Genomic DNA, 21,612 nt, shown 5'->3' with positions numbered 1-21,612 from the left:
CAACAGATAAATACAGACCTTCTAAAGGACTGCATACCATCCTTCCACCTACGCAAGCAAGAGAAACAGAATTGATGGAGAAGTGTATACAATCTTTCCATGCAAGAAACCGACCTCTGATAGTGAGTTCGCTGGAGGCCTGCGATTCTCCCAAATTGTTGGCTGCCATGCACTGGTACATGCCGGCGTCTCTCTCACCCACGGCGGAAATTATGAGCGTGTCCCTCCCCTGGAGCATGATGTGAGAGTGGGCGTGCGGGTGGAGAAGGGCTCCGTCCTTGTACCATCTCACTTCACTCACGGGCGAACCAGAGACTCGGCAGTGGATGGTTGCACGGCTACCGGCTGACACCCTCTGCAAAGGAAATGATTCTGCCGTGAGACTTGGACCCTGTAAAAGGTGCAAACACATTAACGTGTATGTATGTAAGTGTGTATATTATATATATGTGTGTGTGTGTGTGTGTGCGCATGTGCACGTGCGTACTGAATATTGAAATAAACCACTGTACAGTGGCTTATGTCAACCGATAAAGGTAGATGAAAGTTGCCATACACGCTGAAGAAATATATGCCTTATGAGACATAATATGGAGTTTGACTATCAAGGCATTTCCATCAAAAGGTATACTGTAGGCAGCAATATTCTGAGAGAACTAACAGCGCTGCTTGTACTCAGGCAAGACTCGCTGTCTTCGACTGCTGTCTTAGAATGCCAGAGCCACACCACTAACTTCAGAACAAAACTTTTAACTGCGAAACTTATTTCAAAGAACGCCAGCTCGGATGCTCTTGTGGCTGAAACAGTACAGTCACAAGAAGTTATCGCTGTCAGCAACTACTTCTCCTCCTCCTCCTCCTCCTCCTACTTCTTCTTGCCCGTGTCACCTGGGATTTTTGCAGACACCAATCGGTCCTCAACAAAATGAATTTTCTCGTTCTTGACCCTCCCAGTCCTTCCGTAAGTTACAGTTTTTCCTTTGAAAAATCAACTATAACAACCCAAGTCTCTCTCTGTCCAAATACACTCATATATATATATATATATATATATATATATATATATATATATATATATATATATATATACATATATAATCACTTCTACACACGATCTTTATATCAAACACCATAGGTAAGAAATGACAAGCGGCTGCAAATCCTGACTGGTGTCAGCTTTATTGCCAAACCTTCTTCAGAGGACTGATAGAAATTCACAATATACCGTGCATACGAACGTGCAAAGTCTTTGCACGTGACAGGCGTTTGTGGGCGAAGTCCCACCCTCATTAGGGACAGGTCAATTTATACAAATCCTGCCAGTGGCCCTCTTCACTTTCCGCGTCTTTCAACTACCTTCTTTAAAATTTAAACTTCTTGCATTTTTCTTTTGAAATTATTGGGTCAAGTTTATGCATGCCTTGGCTGATGTGCATGTTCTTGCAGAAACTTTCTTTTATGAAACTAGACTCGGTGATGTTTCTTTATCGTGCATTGTTTGAATAAAGTATCTTTTTACTCCTGAGCAGTTGACTGTATGATTGTATTCACTAACATGTGTATAAATTCCACTGTTTACCAGCAAATTTCTTATGCATCCAATGTTTTTCCAGTTTGACCAATATAAAAGTCATCACAAGATTTACATGGATTTCGGCATACACACCTTTTAGTGTTATCGGGCAAGTTCTTTGAAATTACATTTTTCACTGTTTCATTGTTCTTAAGTGTTCCATTAACCCTAAATTCTCAACTAGATGGGGAATATCTTCGAAATTATTATTATATGGCAGTAAAAGCAGGTTTTTTTGTGCTGTAAGTTTCTTATTTGCTATCATAAAATGTCATTTTTGTTACTTTTAATGCATTGTCTAATACAGTCAGGATATTTAAATTTCTTGCCTAGACTCCTAATCTTTCCCAGTCGTAATAGACCTCACATGACTCAACTCCTTTCCGGCAAAAGATGAATTTAAAATCAGGTGGCAATACGACGTCGACTGTACATATACGTTTTAACTCTTAGTTTAGGTTAGGTAAAATAAAGTTAGCTACCTTACCTTTAAATCAAAGCACCTTAAAATCTAGAACATTCACATTATTTAAGTCGTGAAAATCACAATTATTATGATAAAATACCGTGCAAATCCAAACTCACGTTTTAATTCGGTAACTTTAACGTGCACACAAGGAGCTAGTCTTGCGAACTGGTTACGTCAGCCTGATTTAGGGTAGGACCTGGCGCCACCTGGCTACAAGTCTAGTTCCATCTGAACCAATTGGCAGTGACAATTGAAACAAGTAAAAAATGCACCGAAGTTTCTTCTGCACAATCGAGTGTTCTGTACTGGGTATAATGTTGTATGAACCGCGGCCCACAAAACTTTCAGCCACGGCCAGGTGATGGCCTGTCCCATGGGGTTGCTAGACGTTCGATCATAGCTAACTCTAACTTTAAATAAAATAAAAACTACTGAGGCTAGAGGTCTGCAAGTTGGTATGTTTGATGATTGGAGGGTGGATGATCAACATGCCAATTTGCAGCCATCTAGCCTCAGTAGTTTTTCAGATCTGAGGGCGGACAGAGTTAGAGTTCCACAATCGACATTATTTCACTGAAGGTCAGTTTGGCAAGCAGGAGTTGTGGTTTAGATAGAAAAAAAAATGCAAAACAAACTTAATCTTGCCCTTCCAGTCTCAGGATAGAAAAGGAGAGAGAGAGAGAGAGAGAGAGAGAGAGAGAGAGAGAGAGAGAGAGAGAGAAATCCGCATTTTTTTTATAAAAAAGGGAGCCCATATTGACCGACATTTTCTCTCTCTCTCTTTTCTCCTGGAATCGCTGAGGAGAAGGACTTTTAACCTGCCAATATCAGGCCGTGACTCGACCGTGGAAACTTTTTTTTCTTTCCTTCCTTTCTTCCTCTCTCGACTCTTTCGCAGAATATATTACAGCTTCTTACAGCAGCCTTACCGATAAAGATCTTTCTCTTGGACGAGTTCTTACGCAGGCCGGCGATCATGTGGAAGGATGGTGGTGGAAATATGTGACGTGTATATGTGTGTGTGTGTGGAGAGAGAGAGAGAGAGAGAGAGAGAGAGAGAGAGAGAGAGAGAGAGAGAGAGAGAGAAAAAGAAAACTGCCAAGTGGAAGACCGCAAATTGTGAAATGTAATTTTGCAAGGACCCCCCCCCCCAGCAACCCCACCCCGCAAAAAGGAGGGCTCGGGGGAACTGGGCTCAAGATTTAATATCTTCGGCAGTATAATAAGGGGGATTTTCAAGCCTCTTTTGATAGTTGCTTGGCTGCGATATTGGTCATGGCTCCCCGAATAAGTTTACAACCTAGTCACCTGATTTGGGCAGAATGAGAATGTTGAAAAACGTGATATAAATAGTAAAGCGAGAGCGGGTGAGGTGTCGGGTACACCGAAAAAGCGGCACACGGATACGCTGGGAGGGATATAGAACAAGAATTGGCGTAACTTAGGATGGGTTCCATATCCAAAGTCTTTCCAGTGAGCAATCTACAGTTGTTGAAATATAAAGTTAAGTCTACCTTAGTTTAACCAGACCACTGAGCTGATTAACAGCTCTGCTAGAAAGGGCTGGCCCGAAGGATTAGATTTATTTTACGTGGCCACGGACCAACTGGTTACCTAGCAACGGGACCTACAGCCTATTGTGGAATCCGAACCACATTATGACGAAAAATTCTTCATTGGCCGGTCGGAGAGTCGAACACTGGGCCAACAGCGTGCTAGCCGAGAGCTCTACCCACCCCTCCAATGAAGAATTATATATCCTAGGAATGTTTTGCTTGTTCATTATCATACTTGTGTTTTCTAAAATCCCCGTTTTTCCAAAAAGCACTGTTTGCTCCGAACGAGAAATGACCCTAACCCCCTCAAACAGATCATTTACGCCAGGCAAGCACTACAGGCAGTGGATATTAATTTATCTACACGAAATACCTTCGGTTTCAAGCGATATATTTTGCCAGTGGGAAATACTAACATTCAATAGCCCCAATTTAGTAAATGGTGCGCGCCCGGACCTTTAATATATTTTGCATATTACACCATAACCAAACAATTTCACAAAACGAGTGACTGTGTTTTCTCAAGTGAAATACGACGGGTTCCAACATTTATAATTACATGAACAAATGTACTCGGGTAAAGTACTGAAATTTTCATTCGATGTCAACATCATTAAAACACACTTTTTATCATTCTTTCATCAAAGTGCGTTTCCATTCTACATTCCGCCGTACACACACACAAACACAATATTATATATATATATATATATATATATATATATATATATATATATATATATATATAGTGCATGCGTCTTTGTTTATTTCCACTTTCAACGAAACCTAAAATCAATGACGGTACACGGAATACCCGTTCACTATTGACACGTGTTACCGATGCCTAGAGAAAAAGTTGTACTGAAAATCGAAGGGGCTTAAAGGGACGCGCTCGCGCGCACACACACACTCACACACAAAATATAAATATATATGTGTGTGCGTACCTTTTTCCCAATTTTTAGTCTAGGAGGGGATGGTCCCAGAAGCTGTCATCTTTCCGTTTCTCAATAAGTCTTTTGGGGAACGATTACTAACAAAGGCTCTGCCAAAAGTGCCCAGCAGGCTTGCATGCCAGTCTGTAACCCATTCGACGGCTGACCAGTCCCAATGGCATTTGATTTTGCTGATCCAATGTACATCGTTAAAGTGAACGTGTAATTTCTATTAATGTGTGTGTGGGTATATATATATATATATATATATATATATATATATATATATATATATATATATATATATATATAAACACACACATATCATATATTTGTAGTATTTGTGACTAAACCCTTTTTCTCTGAGAGACGGTTAACCTCGGCGACAGTGTCACCTTCCAGTTTCTCAGCAAATGCTTAGAGTGAAGATGCGAGCCCCATGCCCTTTTCTGCACTGGGTGCATCCCCATATTCACATGAATATCATATCCAGGGTTAAAAATTGATTTTTCTCGATTTTCTCTTCCGTACTTCACACTACCTTTTAAGACCGTAGCAACATGCGCCCACTCAACCCACAACCAGAGGAGGTGAGTGTGGCACCTTCCGACAAATATCCCCCGAGGCATCTTTTGATTAGGACGGCGGAGCAAAATAGGTCACCTGGGGAAACAGGCTTAATTTGTTTCTCTTTCCTGTGTGAGATGAAGCGGGAACTGCTGAACTACCGGGGCCCAAACAAACACACACATAGACAGTTCCTCGTTGGCAGATTCGGTAGAGTTCTCGGCTAGCACTCTGCTAGACCCGGGTTCGAGTCTCCGGCCGGACAATGAGGAATTAGAGGAATTTATTTCTGGTGATAGAAATTCATTTCTCGGTGTAATGTGGTTCGGATTCCACAATAAGCTGCAGGTCCCGTTGCTAGGTAACCAATTGGTTCTTAGCCGCGTAAAATAAGTCTAATCCTTCGGGCCAGCCCTAGGAGAGCTGTTAATCAGCTCAGTGGTCTGGCTGAACTAAGGTATACTTAACACACACAAATACATACACACACACACACATATATACTGTATATAATGTACATGGACACTTGTATCTGAGCGCTCAATTCTAATATAATTTTTTTTCTACGCAGGGAAAAATAAACAGAAAACAAAAATACATTTGTTATAAAAAGCCGATGTCATTAGTGCATTATGGGCAACATTTCTCATAACGACGCGGGAATTAATTTATGCTTAAAAATATTTTTTTTTTTATGCAATAGCTGTTTAAAAATATTTTCTGGTCTTTCGTCAATTCATGCAATTAGGTTGTGTTTTCGTTCCATGCAAAAGCATGACTGAGTACTTACTCTGCATGCAAGCACTTACGGGAACAATGCCCTACATTTTAGAGAATTTATTTGCATTTGGCATCAGTTATCAGATGTCGTGTTCTTTTTATCATAAAAGAATGCTTTTGTTTTTCACATAATATTTACACAGGGCACATAATTTGAATTTTATACAAATCGTAATTGAAATGAATGATTAACGTATTGCATAAATAAGTTACATTTTCGACGAATTCTGTACATTATGAATAAAAGATTTCGAGTCCATTTCTGACCACGGCGCCGCGGGAAGAGCGCCATCGCCCACCGCGCATTTCACGCACCAACACGAAAATCACCGGGATCGACAAAATGGCTCAAACTCTTCGAAAAGGGAGGAAAAATGCCTATATTTAGGAAAGAAAGAAAGGATATAGATGACGTAAGACGCCCACAGAATAAGAAGACATCAGGAATCAAGTTCTGTGGCGCATGGCAATCGCCCGCGACGTTTCGAACACAAACTCCCGACATCGACATGAGGGTGAACTAGTGGTCTGTCCTATAGTGATTGAGCAAGGCTTAGTGGTAAGTTGCCCTAAAATGGGGTGTTGAACTGTCCTTATATGGACCACGCCCAAGTAATGAGCCTTACACATATTTCTTATGAAGCTGAAGTGATATGTTTCACGAATTTCCCGTTAGTATTGTTAGAGGTCTAATTGACATACCCTGTCAAGGAATGTTGTACTGAAGGAATTGACCTTAATTAAGATAACATCAGTAACTTCAAATCAAATTACCGAAAGCCTGAGACAGCGTATCTAACGGAATTACATACATCTGCTATAACTGGATATTTTTAATATTTTCTAGCAAGCAACTTAAGTCTAATTATGTTACGTCTGCGAGATGTATTTCTGTTTTAGTAATTTATCTCATAATTTCATCATGATTAAGAAATGGACATAAAATGTATATCCCTCAAGTGTCCATAATTTGCTTATGTTTAATATTATCTGAAAGTAAAAATGTCCGATAAAGTTCGCACACCTACTTTACAAGTGTTCGTTAAAAGAAAAAATAAATGAATAAATAGAAGACAAATTTACTCAGTCGTTTCAGATGATACATTTTGACAACAGCCCTCAAAAGTGACCCGCCCTTATAAACATAACAACATTTTCCTTTTCCGCCATATCACATGAGTCCTGCAACATGCACTCACTCCCTCCCTCACTCACTCTCTCGCCTCTTCCGTCCTCATTGTGACCATCGCTCCCCACCGGCCCAGTAAGGTCTGTCGCAAGTGTCGACTAAGGCCAGTGGAATTGATCTGTCAACCGGATTTGTTATTTACTGATGGTCATTCATCCACGTGTCGACCGAACTCGATCCGTGGCTGAACTTCACTAATCGGGGCCTTTGGCCTCATTCTGACCAATGCCGCTTGCACCAGACTGCGAAGTTCTCTCGGAAGATTTATTGAGGAAGGCTTCATTCTTAACCCTTTGCTCAATCCTCCTCGTCTACCCTGGTTTGGCCTGAACGTAAAAACTCGCATGACAAATGTTAATCAAAATGTAATGGAGACGTTTTGTGAAAAATGACGGCAATATTGAAGTCATTCAACATCTGCATCGTGCTTGTGATATATTAACTGCATTCTGTTATTCTGCGCTTTTTTGTTGCAGACTTCGTGATAAACGTGGAGTTCATTTCCTGTATATAGCAGCGTTGCAACAAAAACACGAACAAGCATTGCATTCTTTGTGGAATGGGCGATTGGTTTCGCATTATCACGCGGAGACAACTAAATTGAGTGAACTCTTTCCAGGTCAACGATTTATTTAATTACCATACAATGATTGCTTGTTGATGCAATGGAAACAATGATTTTACACTGACTGATACTCACAAAGCTATGATTATTGCCATCAGTACTGTTTATGTTAATATCATACTTACGTCTTTCATCGTAATGTTGAACATCACTGTGTCTTCAGCATATTCATAAATACACTTACCGTCAGTCTGAATAATAATAATAATAATTATTATTATTATTATTATTATTATTGCTCCTCAGTTTCCAATATGAACATTTCTAAGCAACTGATCAGTATTAGTTATAAAAATTTCAGTAAGTTGAAAGCAAGCATGAAAGTGAATGTGCACGCAGACGTAAATTCACCTTCTCTGTCTTTCAGAGTAAGACAACAGAAATGACTGAAATATTTCTTTATAGATACCAAAGTCTGCTGCTTGTTCAGTATTCATGCACAAATACTGAACAGAAAAGAGAAATTTCGACTCCTCACGACTTTTAAAAACCAATGAACGAATACACGGCCGCGCACGCACAGAAACGACACTGAAATGTTGTACAAACAACGCGCTCGCGCCATTTCTCTCTGGGATCAGATTGCGACAAAAAGCCTTTGTCCACTTTCTCTCGGAAGATGAAAATTCGTTAAGAGCCCGTCAGACAACATAAATAGTGGGAATGAAAATAAATATATTAGAGAGGGGAGGATCCATAGCAAACATGCGTCACTGACCACACACACAGAAGGAAATTTCGGTCAAAGATGTGTGGAAGAGAGAGCGCGCATACGACGCCATGTCACGGCGGTAGTTGATAGGATTAAAATACCATTCATACGGGGAAAAATGGTTCCTTTCATATAAAATGTAAAGTATACTCACTTAACGCACTGATGCCCCAAGACTGTTAGGGATCTTTTTTTTATTTAGATGTAAAAACAAGTAACTTACCGAACATCCAACCTAGCTTTGCTTGTGATAAAGATGGTAATCTCAGTTCCTACCAAACTGTGCGCAAGATAGCACAATAAGAATTGGTCTGATCAATTCACATAACTGTTAACATTTTCAGGAGGTTCCAAATTCAGGGAAGATTCATTCCCCTTTATACCCGATGCATGATCTATCTTTAAACGACATGAATTGTAAAAGGCAACGAAGTCTCTTGTTATTTTAAACAAAGCTGTTCGCAAAGGTCGTTTTCAGATACAACCAGAACTTCACTTTTCACTGTACAAAAGCAACACTCGCGCTTCCCCACTGCAACATTTCCAGTTAGGTTATATTTTACGAAATCTGCGTCCGTAATGGACGGGTCTCCTTTTTTTTCATTAAGAATTAAATAGGCTTCCACTTCAAGCCCTCTACAAAGAAAAATTTCTCTTGGAACACTGACGAAACTATATTAATACGTGACGAGTTATTAACATTCCAGAAAAACATCACCTCAAATATCCATCTCAGATTAGTAATGCTATACGTATGGTCATCAACCGTGAATACTGAAAAGTGTCCCAGACGAACGAATCCGTATTTGTACCTGTACACTTAAATCACGAAACCCTTTCCCTTCATCGTGCGTTCTCTCTCTTATGCGCTCACTCTGACAGTATTTGTATCTCGAGAATCTCAGGAGAAAATGGTCTACGGACAAAGGCGCGCTGACAAAATATTCATAAACCAAAGTTCTTTTAAATATGCAGAAGTATTTCCTATTCTCCCGCCGAGCCTTACGAGGACAGGAGGCTTAACATCAAATCTACTCTTCGAAGCTTCTTCGAAATATCGTATAGATAGCGAGTAAATCGATGGAATCGAGTCATCCTGTTTCAGAACGGGATTCATACTTTCCCCACTCTGTCGGCCTCTCAGGCCTCACTGTGACCTAGAGTGACCAACACGGTGAAATTTAATTCTACTGCTCGATATCATTGAGCAGAAAATGTGAACAATTCCCAATACAGCTAAGTGCAATGGTGTATATGGAGTCGTGGAAACCGCTAAACTTAGCAATCTACATTGACATGTGAAGAAATAGTGAATACATTCTGTGATGATGTGCACTATGCTGGAAAACGTAACTTACAGCAGATAAATTTAGGAAGTGTAAAGGATTTTACTTTCAACGAATAAGAACAGTGATGAAAAAAAAGGGTAATATATCTAACCGATGACAGGCAGGGCAGCCAATCGAGACTACAAAGTCTACCCAAAAGACAAATCAAAGTCCTTCAAAAGAAGGCATCGTGCTTACCCTTCATCTTACCCCACACAAATGAAAAACAAAACCACGTTAAAAGAAGAAGATATCATCCCTAATTTTCAAGTTTTTCTTTCAACACAAATCCTGCTGCGTGAGTGCAAGGCCTGTCGGATTGGTTCATAAGAATGCAAACCCCTCATGAAAAGTAATCAGAGTAACAGCAACAGTTTCCTTAAGCCTCAGTTCTTCTCAAAGTGCTTCTTGAGTCAGCGTCAAATGCCATCCAGAGAGAAAAAGAGAGAGGGAGAGGGACACCACCAGCCGCGCCCCAGTGAGTGAGGTGACATCCCAGCAGGAGATATAAAATCTAATCCTTCGGGCCTGCCCTAGGAGAGCTGTTAATCAGCTCAGTGGTCTGGTTAAACTAAGGTAGACTTATCTTTTCCAACCTACCCCATCACGGAGGCCAAACGCACAGTGGATGGACACAGGACAACAGGAGCATATAGCAGCCCATCGCCTATTCAGTCAAAATTCAGCACATTCGTCCCCCTGGGGGGGAAGGGGGGGGGGTTAGTGCCGTCAGCCCATCTCTCGTGGCGCACTACAGGCATAACGAAAGGGCTACTGGCAACGTCAGCTTTTTAACTCTACTTTTTAACTTTTCATTTGATCTCATTCTTGCTTCCTTTCTTCAGTTTTGCTGTCCAACAACTCTACCTGTTACTGTGGGGCTTTCTCCCAGTTCCATATCCTCGTACTCCATTTCCTTTATTTTTTTGGAACTCTTTATCTTGCTGTCTAACCGCCCCAGTTGAAGCGCTGAATAGTCGGAAGCGCCCCGGCGCTAGCCTTGAAAATCAATCAGTCAAAAGCACACAGGCCCATCATCGAACTCTCATTCCACCCTCCTCACCGTAAGTACCAGGCTTAATCTCCAACAACGAGATGTTTGCGCTGCATTCATTCCCTCCATAGATGACCGCCAGAGCGCGCGTCGAAATGCAAGAGGAAAATAATAAAACATTCCACGACCTTATGAAACCTGATATACCAGCTCCCTGCCAAGGTAAAAGTTGATAAGATGCGTAACAAAGGCAGCATAAACTGAATGACGTGGAGGCAGCTCTTGTACTTAATAATAATAATAATAATAATAATAATAATAATAAGTATATTATTCGTGGACAGGGAGTGGGGACGAGGCGACACGAGAAACGGGGCCATATCGTTAAGAAAAAGATTCCACTCCCTATAATTGTGGCTTTACCACCGACCTTTCCTCTAGTTATTACCGGCAAAATGACCCTGTAACAACGCTATTTGTCCCGACGTCCTCACTGTAACCACAAAATTCTCTTATGTGGGGTTATTAAAGGAAATAGCAGCCGGAGTCAGGCAGCAAGTGACGTATGCCAAACATATGTCATAAAAAGGTGACGTTATTCAGTAAGGGGCAACTATACGAGTTCCTGCCATGTCACAGCTAGAATTAAATGCAAAATCAGGAAATGTCATACGCATTTTATCAGGATTTCTTCAAGGAAAATGATTCTATATTCACCTTTGGATAAGTCTATATTTCGTGGGTGAAAATCCAAACTGCTTCCAGTGAACCTGAAGAGTACACTGTGGGTAGTGCCATTTTTTTACTTTTTCCAGAGTCCTTTCAAATTTAGCTGCACTGCTTACTGTCTTTTACTTTTCACCTCTTAGCTTTGGTCTTTTATCATCTTCGTTAACCGGCTTTGATCCAATCCTTCGTTAACCGGCTTTGATCCAGTCCTGACTCCTTATTTAAGAACAAACCTCACGCACCAACCTTGCGAGTTTTGAGACGTACCCCATTAATCAGACGAAGCCACTCTGACAACAAGAGCTTTCGGTCAGAGACAGAAAATCTCTGACAAAGCTGAGCGATCCACACCCCACCCCACCCCCGAAAAGGTCCCTTGCACATACTAGTTTCTCTTCCAAAATCGACTCACTTGGTGCCAGTCACGAGTCATTTCCAGTCACAAATCGACACGGAATTTCTTCCGCCATCCTGTTTACTAAAAAAAAAAAAACAAAAAAAAACGCAGTTTCTTTGAAAAGACAGTTATAAAACTGGAATGAAATCCACACAAATTACTGCTGCTAAACATGAATTTTGTCAGACATAAAGGCAGACTACCCTTATAAAAGAAGTTATTTACCAAACTAAACTAAATCGTCATTAGTGCAACAAGGAGTGTAATATGAAACTAATGGGACTTAGACAAGATTTTACATGACAAAAAAAAAAAAAAAAAAAAAAAAAAAAGAATTACTCAGTAAAACATGAAACACAGGAACAAAAGGAATCTGGAACACCAATAAGGAAAAGAGAAGAAACAAAGAAATCTCGTGAGATTTAATTCCCATTTTTTTTACAGGGAGAGAGAATCAAAATAAAGTACTATGGGATTTACAAGGTTCTCTGTCTGCTGCCTCTATCCCTTGGTCCTTTGAAAACTCTCCTCCGTTATATATATATATATATATATATATATATATATATATATATATATATATATATATATATATAATATATATATATATATATATATATATACATATATATAATATATATATACATATATATAATATATATATACATATATATAATATATATATATACATATATATATATATATATATATATATATATATATATATATATATATATATATATATATATATATATATATATATATATAGCCTATATATATACATACATATACATATGGAAATGAACACATGGGAACGTGTTTCACAGACATAAATTTCTAACTCACCACGGGACCAGACCCCTGTCTTTCGAATGAGAGTCCAGGGCGTTAGCAACTCGGGCACACAGGTCATATGAGGAGTTGGAACCTAAGAGCATACGTACCTAAGGTGTATCCTGGGTGGGCGACTAAGGCCTAATATAAGAGCGAATTTTACCCAACTCCTCGACCCATCAGCGCTCGAATTGCTAACATTTCATGCGACTTCACCCTTTCACTGTGAGATGTGATGGAAATGAACACATGGGCTGCTGGTGCGTTAGGCCTTAGTCGCCTCCCCGGGATAAACCTTAGGTACGTAAGTACTCAGGTTCCAACTCCTTATATGACCTATGTGCCCGAGTTGCTAATGTCCTGGACTCTCGATCGAAAGACAGGGGTTCGGTCCCGTGGTGAGTTGGAAATTTATACATTACATACACACACACATATATACTGTATATACATATATAAATATACATACATACATACACACACATACATATATATAGATAGAAAGATATAGAGAGTTAGCCACAGTGAGTTTTCAAAGGACCAAGACAGTACTTTATTTTGATTGTCCTATTGTCAAAAATGCACATATATATACGTATATATATTTATATATGTATATACTGCATATATATATATATATATATATATATATATATATATATATATATATATATATATATATATATATATAATACTACCAACGACTGGCAAAACATAATCAGCTTCTCAGGTAATAGGCCCCTAATTCTCATTCTATCTTGAAGTGACTCAGTGGGTTTTTCATGATGGCAGAGAAGTACTGTAATTGGACGGACCATCAGTGAGTGTTTCAGGAATGTCTACTTTACTGCGGCCCAAGAAAAGGTGTTCAGCGCAGTGAGTGACGCCATTTCATCGTCTCTGTGAAATTTCAGCACACGAAATTCAGTCAGAAAATTCATTTATGCAACGAGACTCATGAACATTGTGACCATATTCTATCATGGATAGAATACGGCACAAAAGAGAGAGAGAGAGAGAGAGAGAGAGAGAGAGAGAGAGAGAGAGAGAGAGAGAGAGAGAGGCCTGGGGTGTTTCTCGCTCTGAGCCACTTAGACCAACCAAAATGGCCGCCACTGGCAGCTTGTCGCCAAGAGGGTCAATATTGACACTCAAAGTGGAGAGGAAGAGTCGAAATAATGCCCGTAATTAAAAAAGGATAAAAGCCCGGAGTGGCGGGGGAAGCGAGAGGAAGGATTAAGCGAAGGAGGAGCGGAAGGGGATGAAAAAGGACGGGGGGAAGAGTTAAAAATGGGGCGAAGAAAAGTGGCCGGAGAATGATGAAGTGGGCGAGGGATGAACACAAGGAGTAGAGAAGAAAATTACACACACACAAATTGCCACGAGCCTCCTAACTGTCCGGTAAGAAGAAGGGCAAACAAAAATGCTTGGGAGGCGCACACAGTGACGACTGGACGCAACAATGGAAAATTCACGTCACGTTGCAGAATGATACAATGGGTGAACAAGAGACCCGATATCAAAACACGAGTCGGAAGTATCCGGAAGAGCAAAGGGTGGAAGACTTTCAAAGAAAATGATAATGGATTAAAGAATATAACGAAGTAGAAAATGAGCAATGAAAATGATCCACGCGACAGGGAAAAAGGTCGAAAAAACTTCAGACCTCCACGCAAGCGGAATCGTGATCGTCTCAGAAAACTAATGAAATAGCGAAGACCAAATAAACGGGAAAGGCAAAAAAAAAAAAAAAAAAAGCCATTTTCACGAGAAGGGAAATGAAAAGCAATCAAGAGTAAGTGACATCGAATCCAAACCAGCTGAAAAAAAAACTCTGATAAACTCGATTCAAGCGTCCTTGTTGTACGAACAGTTTTTAAAAGGCTTTAAAAATGTTCTTTTCTGAAGATTACCTCGCCCTTAATATATTCATTTGCTCTCTTCCTCCAGTGCACTTCCAAAGTTGAACTGGAACTTTAGGGAAATTTGTAACCATTTTCCTCATCTGAAATCGTATTCGTTAGGTTACTCAAAATGAATGTAAACATGTATTTCATTTTTTTTTTACTTTTTTGCATTTCAATCCATTAAAACAATACATCATGGGGGATGGAACAGAAAGGAAATAAGCATTTCTGTTTAATATTTCCAATCTTGTCAAACATTCAAGACTCTGGCCATTAGAGACTTTGCTCTAGCATCTATGTTTTTTCTTCTTTACATTTCAAAAACGTCAAATCTTTGACACGATGAAATCTGAAGAAAATGTTACTACTTTTTTTCAACCTTGGGAACCTTCAATGCATCATACGCTCCACTTTCTAAGATTGGAAAACATACGCACACACACATACGCAAACATGTATAAATATAATATATGTGTGTGTATATATATGTAAGTCGTGATGTATCTATAATATACATACATACATACATACATACACTACACACACACACACACACACATTATTATATATATATATATATATATATATATATATATATATATATATATATATATATATATATATATATATTTGCCGTTTAAGCAGCATCAAACTTCTGACACACTGAGGGTACATATTGTGAAAAGAGTAAATTTTTTGACATTTGAAAGGGCAGGAAAGATTCGGAGGTTTGCGGTTTAGCAAGATCCCTGTTGTGGGGAAGGAGAGGAAAGGGCTGCGAATCAAGCTTTCTTTTGACGTGGGGGATGAAAACAGCAAGCGTGACAAAGTTGAAGGAGGTGGCCAGCTGGAGGGAAGGTGACAGCCCTACATTAAAGCAGGCAGACTTCTGAGCACTACTGCAGTTACGATTCCCTTCTCCATTCATAATCGTGCATTCTTCCCTTTGTGTAAAGAAGAGACGTCGCTCACCGTACGACTGCTGGTGTTCGACGTGTAATTCTAACATTCTATCCAGAGAATATTCTCAGGCAGATCATATTTCATTTACTTCCGGTTCTAGCCGCAACCAATTAGCTTCGTCACAAACAGGTTGAAATGATGCCGCAAAGAGTTTTAAGTACATTACATAAAATATGGCAAACAGTTTCAAATACAGGACCTATACATACGTAACGATCCAATAACCTATTTCCCTTAACTGTGAGGCTTTGAAATTCTCCCGCCTCTGTTTTCCCGGCCGAATAAATTTTCATTCTTCTTTCCTCTCCTCCTTCATCGTGTTTTCTTCTGACCTGGGCCAAATAAGGCATTTGGACGGCCTTCTTGCTAGCTATCGCAGTTCTGACGGGGAAAATTATCAGACGGTTCTGTAAAGAATGCGGATATCGTTGCGAGGAGCCACCTTCCCTTCCAAGCAAAACGGTCGAAACCGTTTCCAATGAGCCGACGAAATTATGAAAAAATGATGGCAGGAAGAAACAGAATAAAAGGTAAGCAAATATGCGAGAGAGGGGAAATACAAAGTACTGTTGATATTACACGAAGCTGAGTAAATAACACGATAAACATTACAAATGATACTTACAAAAACAGCACAACGAAACAACAATGCTGTTAGTATAAAGGACTCTTTGTTGAATGTGTTTGTGACCGCGGCGTGCGATTAAAGTAAGGGGTCGTTGTTCCTCTTCCCTGCCACCGTGAAAATGACCAGCGAAGCATTCCCTGCCCAACTGAAAAATTCGACAATTTACATTAAAATGGATCTGAGCGCACGCAATAAAAACACAACCAAATGTAACGTCAGACGATGGACCTTTGTAAACTTCGAAAATACAAAGGAGAGGTACTCTAAAGCGCTGAGATGGCAGGGATTAAGAACCGCCGTGATCAGACAGTTCTTCTGTTCACAGTCTTCAAAAATCATCAAATAAAATCAAGCACCTCGTTGAATTCACCGTCTATTTACAACACTTTTTTACTTCACACTTTGATAAATCAAAGTTTTTCGGACAACCAGTCCGATCCTGCACATCCACTGAGTCCCTTTTAAAATATACACGAGAGGCACACAACGGAAAATCACTTTTTTATTTCAAACAACTAACAAGAAATGAAGCCTACCACAATTCAGTTACAGTTACATTTGCCCGAATTTGAAGCCAGACAACAAATAGGCAAATGATGCGGAGACGAGGGAACTACGATAAACACTAACAAAAGATTAAATAACACTTAAAAAGCTCGTCAAAATGGCACAGCGAGAGCGAACAGCACAAAAGAATGTCGAAAGAAAATCAGAAGTGAGAATCCCGCTCATGACCAACACGGTACTCGATGTAGTCACGTCAATAAGAAAATGAACCTCCGTTTACTTTAAGAAAAGTAAAACGTGAATTTTGATCAATGTTCTACTTCTAATTTTCCTGCGAGACTTCAACTCACCGATGAAACCTAAATGTTGTCGATATCGGGGGAAAAAAAGAAATGAGAGGATGCGAAACAAGAACTGTAAAATAAATAACTAAGATTTTCAGATTTTCCAAATCTGGCCAGAGAATGTAATGCATGCCGACGCTCATGAACCAAGAGCCCGTGCCGGTTCGCGGGTAACTCTATCTGCCAAAAAATAAAACGAAAAACGAAAGTGACCGAAAAAAGCGAAACGTCAGAGCTAAATACATGACACATGCAGAATAAAAGAATAAAAGAAAATAAAATGCGCTGAGAGAATGCGCCATGACAAGGCCAGAAGAGAACAGAAACAGGAATGGAAAGATTCGGTGGCCTGGAACAAACGGTCGAGGGCTTAGCGTCGAGGACGAACATCCAGTTCAAGGTCCTGCCGGGCCACGCGGCCCCAGTTGCTCTTATTAGTAATTTAATGACTTTCAGGGTCACGGACAACCATTTCAATAAACTTGAATCGTACCGGCCCAGGAATGCTTTTAATAAAGCTGCACTGTAATTCCGTTTTTGTCTGTTTATTTTGCGACCGAGGAGGGCCACGGTAGGATGTGGGCCAGTACTTAAGGGTGGCAGAATGGAAGTTCTAAACCGTTTTATCCTGTCGCGTTACTTAAAGGAGGTACACATCGGGTATTCGAAACGATCTGAAATATGGAAGGAGGGGTGGGCGTCTTATTTTGGTAATCCATCCTCACCATAGTGAATTTCAAATAGTTTATGATTCAGATGATTGTTTAGGTCACTTCAAAAGAGGCTTCTCTGGAGTCCAAATCTATGCGAGGAAATGTCGTCGCCCGCAGAGAGCCGGGAAGGGTGGGGGTGGGGGTTAACTTGAAGGGAATGAATAGAAGATTTGTTATAGGAACCGATTCCGGAGAGGACGAGCGCACCTTATCTACTAGACGAAATTGACCGAAACGTTGTCATTAGTAAACTAAAAAGCAAACCTTTCTTCAGTTCAGATAGTGTGAGATTTTGTCCTGAAGTTCAAATGGAGACCAATCTCATCTCACAGCTCTTTGTTCATTTTCTAAAGTCTAGATTACCAAGGTAAAGCCAATCAACTCGTCAACCAATATGTAATTTAAATCCAATCAATTCAATTGTGGGTGTACATTTCCACGCCTAACTATCTTTACAGAGCTTCTGCTAATATAGGACAAGAGACACATGCTTTTTAACACTATTACTAGTGATTAATTGTTCATTTTCGAATAATAATAATAATAATAATAATAATAATAATAATAATAATAATAATAATAACAATAATAATAATAATAATAATAATAATAATAATAATAATAATAATAATAATAATACTCCTAACATGTTTCAGTTTTATATTTTGTCTACTTGAATCCATCATACGGAGCACTTGGATGCACAAACCAAATGAAATAGCTTTACCACAAAAAACAAGGGCACTTGACTAAAAAAATTCCCATTCTGGATGAGAACAGTCAGCAGTCAAAGCAGAATTCCAAGTCAAAATATTCCATTTAAAAATGTTACTGTACACGTTCAAATAAGAGTGCAAGGAAATGCGAACATTACATAACCTCTCCTCCTGACCAGTGTTTCGAATAGAATAAGACGCAGTGGGAGACGTAATTTCAACACTGTCTTATAATCTTCAATGTTAACAGTATACTTAGATGTTATCATTATGATTGATTGAGCGCACGATTCCTGTGGAAAAAGCAGGCAGTTCACAGACACGCTTAGCAAGCCCCAACCAGTGTTGCCGAGACGTGGAAATGTGGCCTCCGGGGCGGAAGGTTTGATGCACAAGATGATCGGGTGCAGAAGTGGGGTCTTCACATTGCGGTCTGCCACACCAAGTGTGGAAAAAATGTCCACACTCTTTTTAGGGGTTTATTGTAGTCAAATATATTATTTTCTTATATCATACGATTCATTTACCCACATTCTCGGTCATTTGCATATTTATATATATATATATGTTTATATGACTGTGAAATATTTTGTTAAAACAGAATTCCATCTAATAAAACGAGGCCATAAAAACATCAAAGTGTAGAAAGTTCAAGCTATTATTTTGGAGAACAACTGACTCCCTCTACAGGCAGGTAATGAACGAGAGAAGTTACAGAAAAGCAGTGTTTATACCAAGAGTTCCAGAGGTCAGCCGTTATGTCACTCCAGTTGATAGCTTCTTAATCTTCTTCATCGCTGGTTCGAGGAAGATTTTATCTATAATATCCGAGTCCCAAGCTCCTTTTGAGAGGTTCATCGTATTTCTTTGTTTAGTCAGTGCTGATTCTACCATCTGGGTTTTGAACCGACAATTGCTGCTATAAAATTATGTGTGACAAATTCCAGTTCATTCTGTGATTGTGGTTATTTATGTGGTTAAAAATAGCTGAGCTCTGCTGGCCGTACCTCACTGAACGTTTATGTTGTATTAATCTTTGGGGGAGTGATTTACCAGTAAAACCAATGTAGGACTGGTCACAGTCGAGGCAACAAAATGGCGTCCTTTTATTAGATATGTTTATATAATAATAAGTGAATAAAGAGCCATCAAAGAATTATGAAGCAGCAGAAGTCGATCGAACGACGTCCTGATTGACAAGTCGAATGCAGACGACAACAGAGTGACAGCTTTAAGTTTCCGTCTAATTACGGTAACTCTAATTACGGTAACTTGAATCTACTTAAGATTGTTTTGATAAATGTAAAAAATCATTGTGATTAACTTGATAAGGGAGGTTCTCTGTAAAGTGATATTGTAAATGCATTTAATGTTTAGATCTATATAGGAGTCTCATTGTCATTTAATGCCTGCAGCATGTCAAGAGACCCATGTAATGATAGACATTTAGGTTTTATTGTTAACATATGCTTACGGTAAATCATCTTTGGACTGTGAAAGAAAGGATATATTGTTTTATATACGTTAGATTTTACCGATGGCTGAATGAATTTAAAATTTAGGCGAGCGTGGAAGTCGGTGGTGTGGAAATTTGGCAGCACTGGTCCTACCTTTATAAAGGGAAGAAATCAAAGATGAGACTAGACCTGAAAACGTAACAAAATCACCCACACAAAAAGAAACGAAAATGACTAACCTGAAATGAGGGTCGGGGGCATCGCCTCCCAAACACAGCCATGAATCCCAAGGAATCGAATGGTACAGGAAAAAAAAAAAAAAAAATCTTAAGTGACTCTGACTGACCTGGAACTGGGGCTGAGCGTCGACCTGCAACTCCTGCATGACGGTCAGGGTGAAATGAGCCGTGTCCGTTCCTGCAGCGTTTGCAGCCACGCAGGTGTAGCCTCCGGCATCTGCAGCGTTGGCCCTCAGGCCGCCCAAGATGGCACCTCTCACCCACGCCCTTCCTGCGGTCACGCTCATCCCAACGCCCATGGTGCTGAGGTCGCCGCTGACGCCGTCGCGTGACCAGCTGGCGGAAGAGGAAATGACGACGACAGTGAAAGTTATGTCAAAGGGCAATGAAAGCTTAATAGCAATGATAATCATCTTCCGGGGTAACTTTATTAGAATTAAGAAGCAATTATACAATAATTACAGTTAGAGAGGACATGTCAATAAATTGATTTTACTCATAAATTGAATATACTGGGTAAGCGGAATGGAAGAGAGGCATCATATTAAGGCAATGAAAAGAAATATCTTCGAAGACAAAGGAAATGATTTTAAGACAGTCTGGACCACTTGAAAAATGGGTTAGTTCTTCACTGGTGGGGTAGGTAAAGCTTTCGGCTAGCACGCTGTTGGCCCAGCGTTCGACTCTCCGACCGGCCAATGAAGAATTAGAGGAATTTATTTCTGGTGATAGAAATTCATTTCTCGTCGTAATGTGGTTCGGATTCCACAATAGGCTGCAGGTCCCGTTGCTAGGTAACCAGTTGCTTCTTAGCCACGTAAAATAAATCTAATCCTTCGGACCAGCCGTAGGAGAGCTGTTAATCAGCTCAGTGGTCTGGTTAAACTAAGATATACTTAACTTTTTTTTTTAAAAATGGCTTAGAAAAGTGAAACACGACCAAATTCTTTGTTTTCTGACGACATAAACTTGATGGGTGTCCACCAATGTCCCCTAATGGTTTTTTTTTATTGCATAATCTTTCTCCCATTATATAATAACTGCAGCCAGTATAACTTTCATTTCCAGAACTGTAACAGCAAATGCAAAACAGTTTTGAAAACTATGGTGAAAACCAGCTCGGCTTTGCTTAAATAAACAGTTACTCACCGGAGAAATATACAGAAGGGTTAAGCGTGGTCTAATGGAAAACATGCTCAGTAATTTCATCTCTTTTGCTTGATTCGCTATATTAGGAAAATTTTCACAGAGAGAGAGAGAGAGAGAGAGAGAGAGAGAGAGAGAGAGAGAGAGAGAGAGAGAGAGAGAGACTGTGTACCCTTCTATGTCTGAGAATGTAGTTCCCTTGTAAATCTAAAGTAGCCCTGAAGAAGGCCACGGGTCAGTGGCTGAAACAACTCTCAGCTTGGAAATTAAACGTACCAGCATGGTATCGGTTTGTCCTTCCTTG

General features: G+C 39.8%; 1 protein-coding gene across 12 annotated transcripts in view; it reads right to left on the bottom strand.

Annotated features, from left to right (window-relative positions):
- The window catches only part of LOC136825636 (cell adhesion molecule Dscam1-like), a 483,321-nt gene that overhangs the window by 93,403 nt on the left and 368,306 nt on the right, over window positions 1–21,612 (bottom strand). For all 12 annotated transcript variants that reach the window (XR_010849384.1, XM_067082260.1, XM_067082254.1 and 9 more), the window contains exons 8-9: window positions 20,270–20,498; window positions 115–355 (exon numbers count right to left, since the gene is read on the bottom strand). Coding sequence is in view for 11 of the 12 variants with exons in the window: in XM_067082260.1 (XP_066938361.1) it covers window positions 115–355; window positions 20,270–20,498 (470 nt within the window). In the remaining variant the exon portion in view is untranslated. The remainder of the gene's footprint in view (window positions 1–114; window positions 356–20,269; window positions 20,499–21,612) is intronic.

The sequence above is a fragment of the Macrobrachium rosenbergii genome, chromosome 39, assembly GCF_040412425.1.
Source record: "Macrobrachium rosenbergii isolate ZJJX-2024 chromosome 39, ASM4041242v1, whole genome shotgun sequence".
NCBI lineage: Eukaryota > Metazoa > Arthropoda > Malacostraca > Decapoda > Palaemonidae > Macrobrachium > Macrobrachium rosenbergii.
This window is presented reverse-complemented; position numbering and strand designations above follow the sequence as displayed.